Below are 18,136 nucleotides of genomic sequence, written 5' to 3' on the forward strand. Positions count from 1 at the left end.
TCCCAGGAAAGTCAGCTCTGAATGTACAGGAAACTCTCAGAAATATAATCCTGAAGACACAGAAAGAAAACATTCTGACAAGAAGATAAAGGAAAACCAACCTGGAGAGACCAATGTGGATGCATTGGCAACTCATTAAACAACTTCATTTAAAAAAAAAAAAGATCAAAACAAGGTCAGGGAACAGAGGAGGAGTTTACACATCTTTCAGAGCCTGACAGGAATAGTGTTTGTAGCGCTTAAATTCAGAGTATGCCAAGCATGGTAAAAAGTGCTGCAAACAACGAATAGTGGGGTTCGGTGTATTGGGGAAAACAGAAGGTTCTAAGAAGAGGTGAAGTCATACGAGATAATAATCAATGAAGCAGAGAAGGAAATGTTGCACATCTCTTATTTTGCTTCCATTTTCTCTGTAAAGGAGCGTGTTTTTCAGGCTTTTGGAAAGGAGAAAACAAAAAAGGAATAAAAGGTAACTGACAAGCATGAGAAAGCAACAGTGAGAATAGAGAGTATCTGGGTGCTTTTATGAATTCCAGTCCCTAGGCCTCATCCTTGGGTTATGACAGAACTAGTACATGTGATTTTTGAGTATTTGTTGGCAATACTTGGAGAATAGATATGGTTCCATAGGATTGGGAAAGGGTAATGTTACCCTTATTTTCAAAAAACGGGAGAGAATGGAGCCAGTAATTTATTGGCCTGGGAGCTTGATGTCAGTTCTTGGCAGGATTCTAGAATATATCATTAGATAGTAAATAACTCCTAGAAAAGAATCCAGCAATCAGAAAGAGCCAACACAGCTCGAGGAAGAAAGAATCATGGCAAATTAAGAATATTCCTTTTTATGACAAGTTTACTGTTTACTAAGGGCAGTGCTATACATAAGAGTTTGCCTAGAATTTGTTATTGTTGTTCAGTTGTTTCAATTGTGTCTGACTATGACCCCCTTGGGGGTTTTCTTGACAAAGATAATGGAGTGGTTTGCCATTTACTTCTCCAGCTCATTTTACAGATGAGAAAACTGAGACAAACTGGGTTAAGTGACTTGCCCAGGGTCACACTGCTAGTAAGTGTCTGAGATTGGATTTGAACTCAAGAAGATGTCTTCCTCACTACAGGCCCACTATTCTATCTACTGCACCATCCAGATGCCCATTCTTATGGAATAGATGGTAAAAAATGAGCTAGATGAAAGTACAGTTGGGAGGGGCTGGCAAGAGGAATGGAATTGGTTGAATATCTACACACAAAAACTAGTCACTACGATCTAACATCAGCTTGGAAGAAGGTCACCAGGGAAGAGCCCCAGGGATCTGTACTTAATCCTATATTGTTTGTCAATTTTATCTGTGACTTGGACAAAGGAATAAATGGCATGATTATCAAATCTATAGAAGGTACACATCCAGGGGGACATGACTCATAAATTCAGTTTCAGAATCATAATCCGAAAAGATCTTGACACCTAGAAAGTTGGGTTGGATTTAGTAAAATAAGATTAATAGGATTAAAAGTAAAGTCTTACACAGGTTTAAAAAAAGATTTCAAAAGTTTAAGATGAATGGTTAGAGAACAGTTCATCTGAAAAAGATCTGGAGATTTCAGTATACCACAAGCTCTACATGTGTTACCATATTAAAAGTGTAATATGGTAGCCAAAAAAGCGAATGCCACCTCAGTATGCATAAAGTGAGGTAGTGTGTCCAGGACTTGGAAGGTAATAGCACTAAGCTATGTCCTGGTCATATGCCCTGATCATTCCTGATGAGCATTTTAGAAAGAACATTGGTAACCTAGAGGACATCCAGAGGAGAGTGAACACTATTCAAGCAAAACTACTCTTCTCATACCTCATTCTTCTTGACCTTCCTATAGCATTGGACACTGTGAACCACCTTCTTCTAAATATTCTTTCCTCTCTGTGTTTTTGCAACTCTGCTATATTTTGGTTTTTGTCCTGTCTGATCAGTCCTCAGTCTCTTTTGCTGGCTTTTCACCCATATCACACCCACTAAATGTGGGTGCCCCTCCAAAAAAAGCTCTGTCCTGAGTCCTCTTCTCTCCTTTCTATAATCTCTCACTTGGTGACCTTATCAGCTTCCATGGGTTCAATTTTTATCTCTATATGCATGTGTTGCAAAGATTTATTCATCCAGCCCACATCTTAGTCCTCTTCAAGAATGAAGGACGAGGGGGCAGCTAGGTAGCACAGTGGATAAAGCACCGGCCCTGGATTCAGGAGTACCTGAGTTCGGGTCCAGCCTCAGACACTTACTAGCTGTGTGAACTTGGGCAAGTCACTTAACCCCCATTGCCCCGCAAAAAAAAAAAAAAAAAAGAATGAAGGACGGGGGCAGCTGGGTGGCGCAGTGGTTAAGGTGCTGGCCCTGGAGTAGGGAGTACCTGAGTTCAGATCCAGCCTCAGACACTTAACACTTACTGGCTGTGTGACCCTGGGCAAGTCACTTAATCCCAATTGCCTCACTTAAAAAAAAAAAAAGAATGAAGGACAAACAATAACAATCTTATCCAGTCCTGATCTCTCTCTTGAGCAATAGTCTTGTAAAACCAACTGCCAAATAGATATTTTGAATTGGTTGTCCTATAAGGCTGCTAGGTGGCACAATGGATAGAGCAGTGGGCTTGGAGTCAGGAAGGCTCATTTTCCTATGTTCAAATCTGGCCTCAGACACTTACTTAGCTGTGTGACCCTGGGCAAGTCACTTGGCCCTGTTTACCTCAGTTTCCTCACCTGTAAAATGAGCCGGAGAAGGAAATGGCAAACCACTCTAGTATCTTTGCCAAGAAAACTCCAAATAGGGTCACAAAGAGTTGTTCACAACTGAACAACAATGAACAAACATCTCAAATTCAACAAATCTGAAACAGAATTCAATATCTTTCCCTGACAAGTTTCCCTCCCATCTTAACTTCCCTGTTACTGTCAAGGAAACCACCATTCTTCTAGTCATCCAGGTTCACACCTTTGACATCATTCTCAACTCCTCTCTCCCACTCCCTCCATATGTCTAGTCACTTGCCAAATCTTGTAATTTCTTTCTCTACAGCATCTCTGAAGGAAGCTAGGTGGCACAGTGAATAGAGAGAGCCTGAAGTCAGGAAGACACATCTTCATGAATTCAAATCCAGACTCAGACACTTACTAGCTGTGTGACCCTGGGCAAATCACTTAACCTTATTTGCCTCAGTTTCCTCATCTGTAAAATGGAGAAGAAGATGACAAACCTCTCCAGTATCTTTGCCAAGAAAACCCCAAATGGGGTCATGAAGAGTTGAATACGACTGAAATGAATGAATAACAACATCTGTTACATACATCCTCTTTTCTCCACTCACACGGCCATTACCCTACCTTATGTCCTCATTACCTATCACCTGGACTATGGAAGTAGCTTTCTAATTGTTTCCTTCCTCAAGCCTTTCCCCTTGCCAATCCACATGACACTCAACTATCAAAGTGACCATGTCCCACCTACTCAGTAAACTCCAGGGGTTCTCTATTGCCTCCATGATCAAATGTAAAGCCCTCTCTCTGATATGTAAGACTCTCGTTAACATGGAACCTTCCTGTCTTTCCAGTGTTCTTATGTTTTATTTCCTTCCCCTACTCTGTGCTCCAGTGATTCAGCCTCCTTATTCTCCCTCACATATGAAACTCAATCTCCATGTCTTTGTTTTTGGTTGTTGTTGTTTTGTTTTTGTTTTTTGGTGGGGCAATGAGGGTTAAGTGACTTGCCCAGGGTCACAAAGCCAGCTAGTGTCAAGTGTCTGGGGCCGAATCTGAACTTAGGTCCTCCCAAATCCAGGGCCGGTGCTTTATCCACTGTGCCACCTAGCTGGCCCCTATCTCCATGTCTTTACACTGGCTGTATCCCCTATACCTGGAATGCTCTCCTTGCTCACCTCTGCCCCGCTGGCATCCCTGGCTTCCTTCAAGACTCATCTCACACTCTCCCTTCTGCAGGAGGCTTTTCCTTGTCCTGCCAACCAGCTGTATCTTCCCTTCCTTCTACTCTGTGTCCCTTGAATGTATCTATTTACTTACATCAGAATTTAAACTCCTCAAAGGCAGAAAATGTGTGTGTGTGTGTGTGTGTGTGTGTGTGTGTGTGTGTGTGTGTTAGCCTTTATTTCAATACCCAGGGCTTAGCATAGTGCCTGGCAGGTAGTCAGCATTGAATAAATGTTTGTTGATAGAGCAGATTGGCATCAACATCATGTTATATGAATACTAGTTAATGAATGTGGAATGTTGAAATAACTTACACAGTATAATAGCTCTCTACAATTATTTCAAGGGTTGTTACTTGGAGAAGAAATTAGACCTGTCCAGCTTGACCACAAAAGTGGCACTAGAATAAATTGGGAGTGGGGGCTAGGAGGTGGGGCGGGGGTTAGAAATGGATTTAAGTTTGCCATAAGAAAAAACTTCCTAACAATAAGAGCTATCCCAAAGTTGGCTGCCTCAAGAGAGAGCAGATTACCCTCCGATGGACATATTCAAGTGGAGGCTGGATGGGCACTTGTCAGATATATTGTAGAAAAGATTGTTGTTCAGATATAGGTTGAATCAGATGACCTCTGTGGCACTGTTCAATTCTGAGATTCTTTGACTTTGATTCTGTGATAAGGTATACTATGGATTGGCTCCTAGGAAAGTGTCAGAGTTATGGGTGTTGTATATTGGATATGATTTAATTTGAGTTCAGAATGTGGTGGGACATAGGAATTCCCCTTCCCATAGCTCCAGCAGGTACACATTTGTACACTGTGGAATTGAATGGGAAAGAAATTAGCTAAATAGAAATGCATGTACAATTCTTTCTGTATGATTTTTAGAATTAAAACTACAATGACGTCAACATTAGCCAGAGAAGTATGATTATATTTTGGAAGGACTGCAGTATCATAGATTTAGAGCTAGAGGTCATCTAGTCTAACTCCCTCATTTCACAGAGGAGAAACTTGAGGCTAGAGAGATTAAGTGGCCTGCCCATTAGTGGTTGCACAGATAATAACAGTAAGTGGCAGAAGGAGAATTCCAGTGTAGGTCCTCTAGTTTCAAATACAGTGTTCTTTCCAGTGTACCACCCTGTTTTCCTCTCACCCCCTTTGTTTGTTTGTTTGTTGAGGGGGCAATGAGGGTTAAGTAACTTGCCCAGGGTCACCCAACTAGTAAGTGTCAAGTGTCTGAGGCTGGATTTGAACTCAGGTCCTCCTGAATCCTGGGCCCGTGCTTTAGCTACCTAGCTGCCCCCCCTCCAACCCCCTTTGACTTTAACCCTTTTATCCAACCGCTGAAATCCTATTCTGATGTTTCAGTGTAGAGGAAGATGACCCTGGACTCTACTAAGATGTGTGGTAGCATGTAAGCTTTTGTAGTACCTACATTTTATCAAAATTGGAAAAGCTCTGAATTCATGCCCAGTGAACCACTTGTATCCAGCCTAATTTTGAAAAGGCTCATCTCTAGATTAGCTATCAGAAAATTATTTATTTTAGCCATAGCAACTCATGAAAACCATTTTCCAAGTCTGTTATTACTAAATTTAAAAAATCAGTGAGAGACAAAATAAGACCAATTAATGAGCAAACTTTCCTTATTTATTTTTTGAAAGATTTAATATCGGTAAGATCTGCCTAGTTAATGCTTGTCTGGCTAATTGTGTGAATGTCTGGAGTTTAAACTTTTTTGATAATATGTATACACTATCTATTGCCAATGCAAATGAGCAAAAGTCCCCAAACATGCCTGAAAGAAATGACCCTGTACAAAAAGTTGAGTGAAGCTATGAATAAATAAACCTTTTAAAAAAAGTTTTTCTCCCACAGGATAACTAGCTGACTGGGGCCCAGGGTATTTGCATGTCAGTAATGGAAACAAAAAGGAAGATTGATCTTTTGATGATAATGAGAATGTTGAAGTAGATGAATGCTAAGATCCCTTCCAACTTAATATGGTCAAACATGGAACATTATCCTTATTTATTGAAAAGTGAATTTTGGGGTACCCCAAATTAGTCTAGTATGTTGTTAGTTATTGGCTGTTTCTGAAAATACTATCAGCATGCCTTGCAAAAATGGTTAAGTGGAAGGGATAAATGTTGCCCACCCTCCCTCACTTACACATAGGACTAATGATCTCAGGCTATGCAGGGCAAGATAGCTGGCATGGTTTAGGAGAAAGCAAAAGGTAAAAAGGGTGCAGAAATAATAAAACTAATTAAATGCTTAAGTTTAATCTTTTTCACAAAGGTCTGCTTTGAAAAATGATTATTGAATTACTCTCTGAAGTATTTTTTTTAATCAACATGAACTCTTGTCTCTTTTGGGTGAATTTCAAAAATGTCAAAACTTGTGAGGCCATTAAAGCTAGCTGAAAAATACTTAAAAGCTGCAAATCTTTTTTGAATGCTTCAGGTTACACAGTTAAGGGACATTTGGCAGAGACGAAGATGTTTTTAAAAGCCAGCTACTTAGGAGATTTGACTCATTTAATCTGTCTGCTTTTGGAAAAACACAAAAATGCCCAAGAGTAAAAGTCTTCTCCCTCAGGAATAACTCACTTTGGAGCATTCTACAGCCTGTTCCAGGTTTTGCATCAGGGAGAAGGTAAAGAACACCCACAGAGATGGAGACTATCTTTAGGACAAATTAAAGCAGGATACTGGAAGAAAAAAACCATCTCATCACTGACCAACATCAATAATGGTCTTGGTGAATGTGTGTGTGTGTGTAAAAACTAAACACAATAGGTTTCTGACTTACAAAGCGTTTTTGAAAAGCCTATTTATATACATGCTAGAAATTGCTTTAAGTATCTACAAAAGAGATCTGAAAGTCCTGGAATTTGTGTGTAGATAACGGTAAAACTATAATCTAACCCAAGCACATAAGATTAGACCAGTTAAGAAAATAAAATCCCCAACCAATTCTGGATCTAATCCTACCTAAATCAACACATACAGTGCTGTAAGCATGATCCTTTGAGGTAGCAAGAAAAAAATGTTAAGGAAAAAAGAAATCTGCAGCAATTTAGATGAGCTCTCAAAGATCAGCATAAAGAAGAACAGCCAGGTGTGGTGTATACAGTCTCTCCCCAAAGTCTTAGTGCAGTTTTAAGTTTTAATAGATTAATTAATATGCAATATGATATGCAATATTAATAATGTTAATATAACCAATTATACTATATAATATTAATATAACATACAAAGAATCCCAAAAGTCTTAGTGCAGTTTTAAGCCATTAAAACTTAAAACTGCAGTAGGACTTTATAAGACATTCTGTATCTTGGAAGTGCTAGTGTTGGTCTCGCTGTAGGCATCAAATTTTCTATGAAGGTAGCAATCATTTAGGGACATTTGGGTGGAGGTAGGGAAAGTATAATATGGGAAGTTTAGGTATGAATGCTTTCCTAATAAAACAATTTGGTTTTTGACTATTCCAAAACTATTAAATAAAAGAATACAAATTGAGAAGCAATGATGTCCCTAGTTTAGCTTCTAGCTGATGCTTATGTGACTCTAACGAATTAAGTAGAATCTGGGAAAGAACAAATGCTACTCTCTCTTATTTTAAGGGGACTTCAAAAAAACCTGAACAAGTGCCATTACTGACTATCTTTTTTATTTCAGGCATACATATAACAGTCTGATTAATTGCTGGCAAGAGAAAGAGCTAGTCACTTAAGACACACAAACTACCTCATGGGGTCAAAGGGTTGCCAAAGCTTTTGCTAAACTCTCATGACAAATCATTACATTTTGGAGACTTCTAAGTACTGGGATTTAAATCATTGTACTTGGCTACATTAATCTTACCTACACTTGCTTGTTCTTTTATACCTCACCAATTCATTGCCAATCTGATAGCTATAAAAGGCTTTTAAAACAAATTTTGACTAAATTTGCTTATCTGATATGAATATAACTGAGGACAAAGAATGAAAAAAAGTCTTTCCGGGATTTGTGGGGGGACAAGAACAGAGTTGAGTTGTGGTCTGGTTGGCTTGTTGTGCAGACTTTAGAAGAATGCTATTATTACATTTTTCTACATGATTTCACCCTACCAAAGGGTCAAGGGATTAAAAAAAATAGTCCATGATTTATTCTTACCACATGCATAGCCCACAGTGAGGTATTTTCTCACTCCTGGAAGACAAGGACTTCCAAAATGTTGATTGTTGACAATTATTTTGCATCTCTGCTTTCCATAGCACCTCTTTGATAATACATCCAAGGCTGAATAAGATAAACAATCTGCAAGGAAAGAAGCAGTTACACAGGTTTTAGGTCCACTTTTCAGATCACTTCAATGTACAAGATACCTTGACCTTCAGAGTTCAAACTGGAATCTGGTGTTCAAAGAATCCTAGATTTCAATCTGAAGGGAAACTGTAGAGAGGGGCAGCCCATAGGGGACAATGTGGCCCACAACACTCCCAAGAATGAACCAGATTAAAATATAATTGGGGGGGGGGTATGGCTAGGTGGCGAAGTAGATAAAGCACCGGCCCTGAATTCAGGAGGACCTGAGTTCAAATCTGGCCTCAGACACTTGACACTAGCTGTGTGGCCCTGGACAAGTCACTTAACCCTCATTGCCCCACAAAAAATAAACAAAAACAAAATAAAACATAATTGGGGAATATTCTAAAAATAAATAAATTCACAATAAAACAGATAATATTAATGTGTTTTTCTAAGTCAATATGAAGGCTTCAGGATCCTTATGTATGGTTTAGTATGAGTTTGACCCCAGTGGTCTAGTCTGACCCCTTCATTTTATATATGAAAAAACTAAGGCCTGGACAGGTAAAGTAATTTGCCTAAGGTCACAAGGGGTAGTAAGAGTAGCCGAGCTTAGACTGGACATTAAGTCCCCTCACTCCATATCCAACACTCTATGTAGGGTGTGTTCAGTTGGTATTAGTTAATTGTAAGATACAGAGAGAGTTTTTCTCAGAGTTAGAGAATCTGAGAATAAGAAGGGACCTCAGTCACCATCTCGTTTATACCATACACAAAGGGCATCCCTACTGTAACATCTGATCATCTAATAGTCATCTAAAAGGCTAAGGTTGTGCTTTTGAAATTAACCTTAACCCATAAAAATCATTAAAGCAAAAAGAAATTCAAACTTTCATTGTTATTTTATGCCTTTAGGTACCCCCACATGTATTCAAATATCAAAGTGAAAATATAAATGTTATGGTGTATGTGTCATGAAGGAAACTGAGAAGAATTAACAAATGGTATTTGTAGGAGGTTGTGTGTGTTTATCATTTTCAGTCATGTCCGAATCTTCATAACCCTGTTTGGAGTTTTCTTGGCAAAGATACTGAGTGGTTTGCCTTTTCCTTCTCTAGTTCATTTTACAGATGAGGAAAGAGAGGCAAACAGGGTTAAGTGACTTGCTCCAGGGTTACACAGCCAATTAGTATTGGAGACAGGATTTGAACTCAAGTCCTCCTGAGTCCAGTCCCAACACTTCATCTACTATACCACCTAGGTGCTCCATGTAGGGGGTAGGCCTGTATTTTTTTTCTTAGATAGGAATGTGGGCTCATATAACCCACAAGCTGGTTCCCCATCCATACAATAAACACATGTATACTGACTACCTCCAATATCTGGGTAGAGTGTGCTAAACACTGTGGGGAAACACACACACAAATAAAGCAAGCAATTTACAATATAGTTGGGGAAGCAAAACAGTCTGGATAAAAAGTACTTAATAATATAAGGCAGAAAATTGTGTCAGATGAGTAGAACAGACAGCAATTACTCTATTGGTTTGGAAGAAAGTAAGATTCCTGTGGAAGGGGAGGCTGGGGCAGGGGGTGGGGGGAGAAGGGGGGCATGGGGTAAGAAAAGACTTCTCAAAGGAAATAAAGGAGACATTGAAGGATAGGAAGGGTCTTCCAGGTAAGAGGAGATGGTGTGCACAAAGGTGGAGAATTAGAAGACAACATGGAATATTCTCAAAAGAGTGACTAGACCAAGCTAATTGGAAAACAAGTTTGTTTAAGGCAGTAGTGGGAAATAAGGTGAGAGAACTGAAGCAGCAGATCACAGAGTGTCCCTTCTATTTAAATTAAAAAAAAAATTAAAACAAGTATTTATTAAGCACCTGCTATGTGACAGACACAGCGTTAAACCCTTTGCAAGTATTATCTCATTAGATCCTCATAACAACCATATGTTGCTATTATAACCCCCATTTTACAGATGAGGAATCTGAGTCAGCAGTCAGGTGACTTATCCAGGGTCACACATCCAGGAGGTGTCTAAAGTAATATTTGAACTCAGGTCTATCCTGACTCCCAGTCCTGGACTCTACTGCATCATCCAGATGTACCTAATGACAAGAAGGTTAAGGAGTTTTTAATCCTGGAAGTAACAACCTCTCCTAAACAAATTGTGAAACATTAATGTAACAGTAATGTTGGGCTGTAAGAAACAACAAACTGATGAATACAGGGAAGCCTAGAGAGACTTTTCAAACTGATGCAGAGTAAAGTAAGCAGAATCGGGAAAATAATATACACAATGACTACAACAGAAAACAACTGACATGAAACACCATGGAATCATGAAAAATAAGCCTGATCCCAAAGAAAAAATATGAGAAGGCACATGCCTTTCCTCCTTGGCAGTGGTCAGGATGAATGGCTGTGGATTGTTATATAATATTAGATTTTTGTTTTGTTTTGTTTTGCAATGGGGGTTAAGTGACTTGCCAAGGGTAACACAGCTAGTAAATGTCAAGTGTCTGAGGCCAGATTTGAACTCAGGTACTCCTGAATCCAGGGTCGGTGCTTTATCTACTTCGCCACCTAGCTGACCCCTAATATTAGATTTTTAAAAATGTGCTTTTAATTATTTTTTCCTCTTCTTTTAAAAAATGTCTTTGTTATACATCTGGCTCTCTGGGTAGTGAGAAAGGAAGTAATACAAGGGGACATGCAATTGATCAGAGTTAGAAGGGAGTGGGCAAAGCCCAAAATTGCAGAGGGAGAGAGAGAAGAATGATGGCCTGGGTCTGGTGTGGAAATGTTGGCCAAGAGGGACAGAGTCCTGATCCCAGCAAGACCACTTAACCTATTCAATCTTAGCTTTTATCTGAAGGGCAGAGTCCACAGTTCCAGTGGGAAGTGTTAGGGAGAAGATGAGAATGGTGGCCATCGTACTATACTACCCCACTCTTTTATCTATCCTATTTCTTTAGAATAAAGTCTACCCATTCAGAGCCATATTCTAACTGGGTGCCATTCCACCAAGTGATTGTTGTTGTTGTCATGTGACCCTGTGGACCATAGCATGTCAATACTGTCCATGATTGGTTTGCCATTTTCTTTACCAGTATTTGCCTCAGTTTCAGAATATGTAAAAATAGGGACAAAGATAGTATCTTACAAGCCTTTAAGTTGTGACTATGAAAAATTCAAGAGATGTAGTTTCTGGGCAATTAATAATTTTATTAATTATGGTTAGTGAATAATTAATAAAAAGGATGCTCATTTGGTTTTTTCTCATATACCAAATAAGAATCATGGAGACTGATCAAAGCTTATATGTCTTTGGAAGAGTGTGAGTTCCCGACAGGCAGAAATCAACTCTGGTTAACAATTAATGAGAGAATGAATATTATAAAGAGAGGTGGACCTATTCTAATGAGGGGCTGGGGGACCCGACTTTGATTATGTGACTTTTACTCCTCTCTAACCAGACCATTCCTAGCCTCAAGCAGTCTAGACAAAGGGACCTACCCCCCACCCAAGCCTGTCTGAATGGAATACAATGGAACACAACTAGATTAGATTCTATTTGTAAGGGACTTTTAGTTGGCAGAGGTGAGAATTCCACCTAGATAGGATGGTCTAGGTGGGGTAAATTTTGGGGCAAGGTCAGAAATGTCCTTGAGAGACTAGACTTTGAATTGAGGAACTAGAAAGAAAAAAATCCTGAGTTCCCCGCCCCCCCCCATATTAATTGGTTATTAATATAAGAGAGAAATAATAATTTCTCTTTTTTGTTGTTTTTTTGTTTTGTGGGGCAATTAGGGTTAAGTGACTTGCCCAGAGGCACACAGCTAGTAAGTGTCAAGTGTCTGAGGCCAGATTTGAACTCAAGTCCTCCTGAATCCAGGGCTGGTGCTTTATCCACTGTGCCACCTAGCTGCCCCCAATAATCATTTTTCTTAAAGTGTTAATAAATGTTAGCTATAATCATTACTTTTATGGGAACATATTGCCTCCTCATGCTAGATGGCAAATTTTTTTCATTACACCAAATCAATAGAGAAATGATGAGAAGGAAAACTTAAGTATACAGTAGATGGGAAGTTCTGGGATACAAGGATACAATCTCAGAATCAGAGAATGGGCAGAGAGACAGATAAAAAAGAAGAGAAAGAATACATAGTATGGTTATAGAGGGGAAAGAGAAAAAGGGAAGAGACAGCATCCAAAAATGTCTACCTTTTCTTAAACAAGGTTTTAAAGACTGAACAGAAAGAGAAAAGACTTAAGGATATTAGGAAACATATTGAGTTTAGATAAGAGGCATGATATAGTAATAATTGGGGCTTCAGTTATCCAGACACATCAATAAATCAATATTTATTAAGCAACTACTATGTGGGGGCACTGTGCTAACCACTGGAGATACAAAAAGATGCAAAATAAGTCTCTTAGTTCTCTCTATGTGTCAAAAGTGGAACAATGCTTTTTTAATTTGACTTAATGACAATTTCATTATTTAAAAGGTGGAAGAACTAATAAAAGGAAAAATCTATTTTGGATCTAATTCTCATCAGCAGTATAGAACAGTTTTAAGACTGGCTATGAGAAAACGTATGAAAAATGAGAGTTCCTGGAGAAGAGTTGAAAAGCTGAAGGTGGAACATAGCCAGTGAGGACTTTGGAGAAACTCAAGAAAAAAGGAGAACACTCTCTCTCTCTCTCTCTCTCTCTCTCTCTCTCTCTCTCTCTCTCTCTCTCTCTCTCTCTCTCTCTCTCTCTCTCTCTCCCTCTCTCCCCCTCTCCCCCCCCCTGTGGTTTGGCAAGGGCTAGCTCCAAGCTGTGTCCAAAAAGTGGGAACTTAATGAGTTGGAGTTGGAAGGAAGCATGAATTTCCTTCAGGGGAAGTTAGTAGCTCATGAAGAAAAGCCAAAGCATCAAATGGTGAAAAATGAATTAAGATTAAGGATTGGTAGACTGGAAAACATGGAAGAAAGAGTGCAAGACCAAAGTGGCCTGACAAAAAAGTACAATTAGAGTGGAAATCAGAGCTCATTGAGGAAAGAAACAGCCAAGAGTCTGTGAAAAGGAATTTTTGGTCTGGATAACCTGGCCTGGACTAGCCAAAACAAAGAGAACTAGAGGAAACTTAAGTAATATGACAGAATGAATGAATGGATGAAAGAATGGATGGATGGATGGATGATTGATTGAAAAGGAGTTGTTCCAGAACTGAAAAAGACCTGGGGATTAGGGAGGGAATGAGGCAGCAGGCTAGACATGGATATTTTACAAATACTGTGTGGTTTGCAAAGTCCTTTCACACATACTATCTCATTTAAGCCTCACAATAACCCAGGCCAGGTTTTATTTTTGTTTGTTTGTTTGTTTGTTTTGGGGTGGTTTTTTTTGCAGGGCAATGGGGGTTAAGTGACTTGCCCAGGGTCACACAGGTAGTAAGTGTCAAGTGTCTGAGGGCAGATTTGAACTCAGGTCCTCCTGAATCCAGGGCCGGCGCTTTATCCACTGTGCCACCTAGCTGCCCCCCTATTTTTTTAAAGGCAATTTATAATAATGCCAAGTGAGGGACATATAGTATCAGAGGATTGTTGTTTCAGAGCATGGGAAGAGGGAAAAGAACAAGTATTTATTGAGTGCCTGCTGTATGCCAGGCAGTGTCCTAAGTGCTTTACAAATATTGTCTCATTTGATCTTCACAACAATCCTATAAGGTTGGTGCTATAGGTCACCTAATCCTAGTCACCTAGTCCTAATCACCTAGTTCAATAATTGGCCATCGTCACATAGGTAAGAGCAGAGCCAGTATCTGAATGTAGGTGCCCTGACTCCAAATTCAAGGCATTTATGTAATGTTTCCTTTCTTTTTTTTAAAGTATTTTATTTGCAATATTTTCTTTAAGTATGCACAAGAAGGTTCTGGTTGACTGGTTGGAGGAACTGGACTCCAGTCAACTTCAGTCATTTTTGATTAGCTGAACTTCTGATTGACTGATAGGAAGCAGAGGCATGGGTAATCCAGAAAGAAAGAGAACTTAAAAAGTCATTTATATTTGACTCTAGATTGTGTTTTTATACTTATAATAACAGCTGACAGTAATAGAGCACTTTACATATATTATCTCGTTTTATCCTCAGGATAAATCTTGCAAGATAAGTACAAACTAGTATGATTACCCCTGCTTTACAGATAAAGAAAATGAGGCTCATAGAACATCTGACTTTCCTACATACATACACATATTCACAGAGCTAATTAAGCATTAAGAAGTACAGTTTGAATCCAAGTATCTCTTGATTTCAAGTCTAGAGCTTAAAATTTTTACTTTTTTTTTTTTTTAAATGAAGCCACACGATTAAAACCTGATTTGGAAGCCCCTAGAAAGCTGCTCTGTTTGCCCATCTTCTCTCTCCACTGAACTCAAGTTGGCAAGTCCCAGTGGAAAGACCTCTGGGGAGGGGTAGGGGGGAGGATTAGGAGGCTTTGCCATTAATAAGTTACAGCACTCTGGCCAAGTCACTTAGCCTCTCTGACATGGGCTTGGAATAAATCAGAAGTTTCTCCTGTGAGAAGCAAAACCAAGGATGACCACATAAGAGGACAGACATATCAAGGAATCAAGGGACTATTAAAATTTAGATTGATCAACTAGTTATCAGGACAGACACACCTAAGAACTAAGGGGAGGGGCAACTAGGTGGCACAGTGGATAGAGCACCAACCCTGGTCAGGAGGACCTGAGTTCAAAGCCAGCCTCAGCCACTTGACACTTACCAGCTGTGTGACCCTGGGCAAGTTACTTAACCCCAATTGTCTCACCAAAAAAAAAAGAAGTAAGGGGAGATAAAATTCTATAGCAGGAAAGTCAGCTAGGCGTGGCTACTACCTGACCAGAGCTAGTAGACTGAGATAACCGCAAAGGTCAGGACCATCATTTAAAAAAAAAATCCCCCCTTGACTCTCAGGAATATGACAAGCATCCAAGCTTTCCCCACCCCACCCCACCCAACAAGGGAACTTTCCAGTTTTCAAGTGGACACCCCATATATCCTCTATAAAAGCTTTTGCCTTCCTTATGTTCTGGGAGGAGAATGTTTCTAAGCCCTCCTCCACAGGGGTGAAGTCTTTGACTTCCCACTCAGTCACTTTCCCTAGCGCCAAATAAAAGACCTCTCTAATTCTAACTGGACTGTGTTTGAGAGTGTAATTCTTTATTAAGGAATACCTATGAAACCACCACAAACCCTGCCATGTCACTCTCTGAGGCAGAGATGTCAATGAAGCAAGAAGAGTTGATGCAACATGCCTCAACTTGAAAGAATCATTTGCTGGAAATAAAATAGTGTGGATAACTTGCCCACAGATAACTGAGAATTGCTGTTAGAGTACCAGTTTGCCTACTTGTGGGGGGGTGGTTCTAAAATGTAAATGTAACTTTTAGGATCTTGTGGTTAGACTCTAAAAGAATGTGCCCAAAGGATTTGGCTTTTAAAATATCTTTTTATAAAGTTTTATTAGTAATTTTTGACTTCTTATGTGTATTAAACACAACCCGAAAAGAACAAGTTCTTGTTAAATAAATCTTTAATGGGCTGAAAGGAAGGAGAATACAGCTGAAGCACTGTCATCATGTGACCCTTATCTTTAGAGCAGCCTGGATTCAAATGCTGCCTCAGACACTTATTGGCCATGTGGTCTTGAACAAGTCATTTAATCTCAGTTTGGAATCAATGGGGATAGAAATAGCTCCCTTCCAGGGTTGTTCTGAGGATCAAATTTTTGTAAATCCTAAAACACTATATAGGGGCAGCTAGGTGGCGCAGTGGATAGAGCACCGGCCCTGGAGTCAGGAGTACCTGAGTTCAAATCCGGCCTCGGACACTTAACACTTACTGGCTGTGTGACCCTGGGCAAGTCACTTAACCCCAATTGCCTCACTTAAAAAAAAAACAAAACACTAAATAAATGAGAGCTATTATTACTATCTTTATACCCCCAGGTTACTTCTACTAACTTCATGAATAATTATAATTGATGAAGGTTGTTTCATAATTATGATGATGATAATTATTGGGGAACTGTTGCCTAAGGACATTAACAGGTGTTTATTAAGCAAACTAAGACATCCTGCTTTGGGTCCATAGAGTCTACACATTATAACTGGAAGACTATCAGCCCAGATGCCTGCCTAAATGGAGTCATACAGCCTAACTCCCACATACCTACTCCAGTAAAAACCTGATCAAGTCAACCATTGAGAAACCATGGTAAATTATTTATTCCACTCATAACTACATGAAAACTTATCCAAAAGCCCAAAGGCAACAGGGATGGAACCATTAGGAAATCTACCACCAGTGTAAGCCTAAGCCTCCCAGAAAGACCGGAAATAAGTACAGCTCCTAAGGTTCTGTGTCTGGAGAAGACACAGATAGCAGAGGGGAGGGCTCCCACAAGGAAGTCCCAAGAGAGGATACAATAAAAGTGGCCCAGATCTCTTCAGAACCAGAGGGAAGTGAAAGTAGAAAGAATCCCTTAATCATCTCCTAAAAGAAACCTCAAAAGGAAAAGTACCAGGAATGAATGCCAAAATCCACATCTCTCTCTCTCTCTCTCTCTCTCTCTCTCTCTCTCTCTCTCTCTCTCTCTCTCTCTCTCTCTCTCTCCAAATACACACGTATATACACACATATATGTACACATATACACATAAACATATGTCATGTATATATGTACATATATACATAAACATGTGTCTGTGTGTAGCTATGTGTATATGTTTATATTCATGTATATATGTATTTATGCACACACATAAACACTGCCAAGTACAACACCTGGCAGTTTCTTTTAGAATGGAATTCAATATTCCAAAAAGAAAAAGATACAGTTTTATAAAGCTGAGTATGATCATATAGGAGAAAAAATGGATGTTACTGAAACAAAGTACTTTATCTTTTGGGGGATATATAGTATAGTCATTATTATTACTATTTTTAGTTTTAATAAACATTTGTATTTAAAGTTTTGAGTTCCAAATTCTGTTTCTTCTTCCCCACTCCCTGAAGGGGTAAGCAATCAAATATAGGTTATACATGTGCAATTATGTAAAACATTACCATATTAGTCATTTTGTATAAGAAAACTTGAATAAAAGAAAAAACTGAAAGAAAGTGAAAAACAGTCTGTGTTCAATCAATATCAGTTCTTTCTTTGGAAGTGGATAGTATGCTTCATCATTAGTCCTTTGAGATTGTCTTAGATCATTGTATTGCTGAGAATAGTTGACTCATTCACACTTCTTCATCAAACAATATTGCTGTCACTGTGCACAACATTCTCCTGGTTCTGCACACTTCACTATACATAAGTTCATTCAAGTTTTTCCAGGTTTTTCTGAAATCATCCTGCTTGTCATTTCTTACAGCACAATAATATTCCATCACAATCACATACCACAGCTTGCTTAGCCATTCCCCAATCAATGGGCATTCCTTTGATTAAATGAAGTACTTTCAAGCCTTTCTGATGAAAAAAAAAAACCATAACTGAGAAGAAACTTTGAAATACATATATGAGAGTCGAGAGAAACCTGGAAAGGTAAATTTTTTGATCACCTGAAAGGAGCTGTATGGTAATGTAGTGTCATCGTAAGTCTCGTAAAAACTGGTATGACAAGTAAAACTCCAATTTTCTCTGTATAGATGTACAACTTTCAGGATGTATGCATACTAAGGTTCAACTGGGAAACTGGGCTTCTTCCCAACCATTTGCTTGCTTTGGCACAGTTACAATTAAATTTCCCGGGTCCCTCTTCCTCATTCCCCATTCCTTATTAGCCAACTCAGAA

General features: G+C 39.2%; 1 protein-coding gene across 7 annotated transcripts in view; it reads right to left on the reverse strand.

Moving 5' to 3' along the window:
• Nucleotides 1-18,136, reverse strand: part of EVA1C (eva-1 homolog C) — an 87,314-nt gene that overhangs the window by 17,641 nt on the left and 51,537 nt on the right. For all 7 annotated transcript variants that reach the window (XM_043999116.1, XM_043999118.1, XM_043999114.1 and 4 more), the window contains one exon: nt 8,140-8,283. In XM_043999116.1, the coding sequence (XP_043855051.1) occupies nt 8,140-8,283 (144 nt within the window). The remainder of the gene's footprint in view (nt 1-8,139; nt 8,284-18,136) is intronic.

Source organism: Dromiciops gliroides, chromosome 3 (genome assembly GCF_019393635.1).
Source record: "Dromiciops gliroides isolate mDroGli1 chromosome 3, mDroGli1.pri, whole genome shotgun sequence".
Lineage (NCBI taxonomy): Eukaryota > Metazoa > Chordata > Mammalia > Microbiotheria > Microbiotheriidae > Dromiciops > Dromiciops gliroides.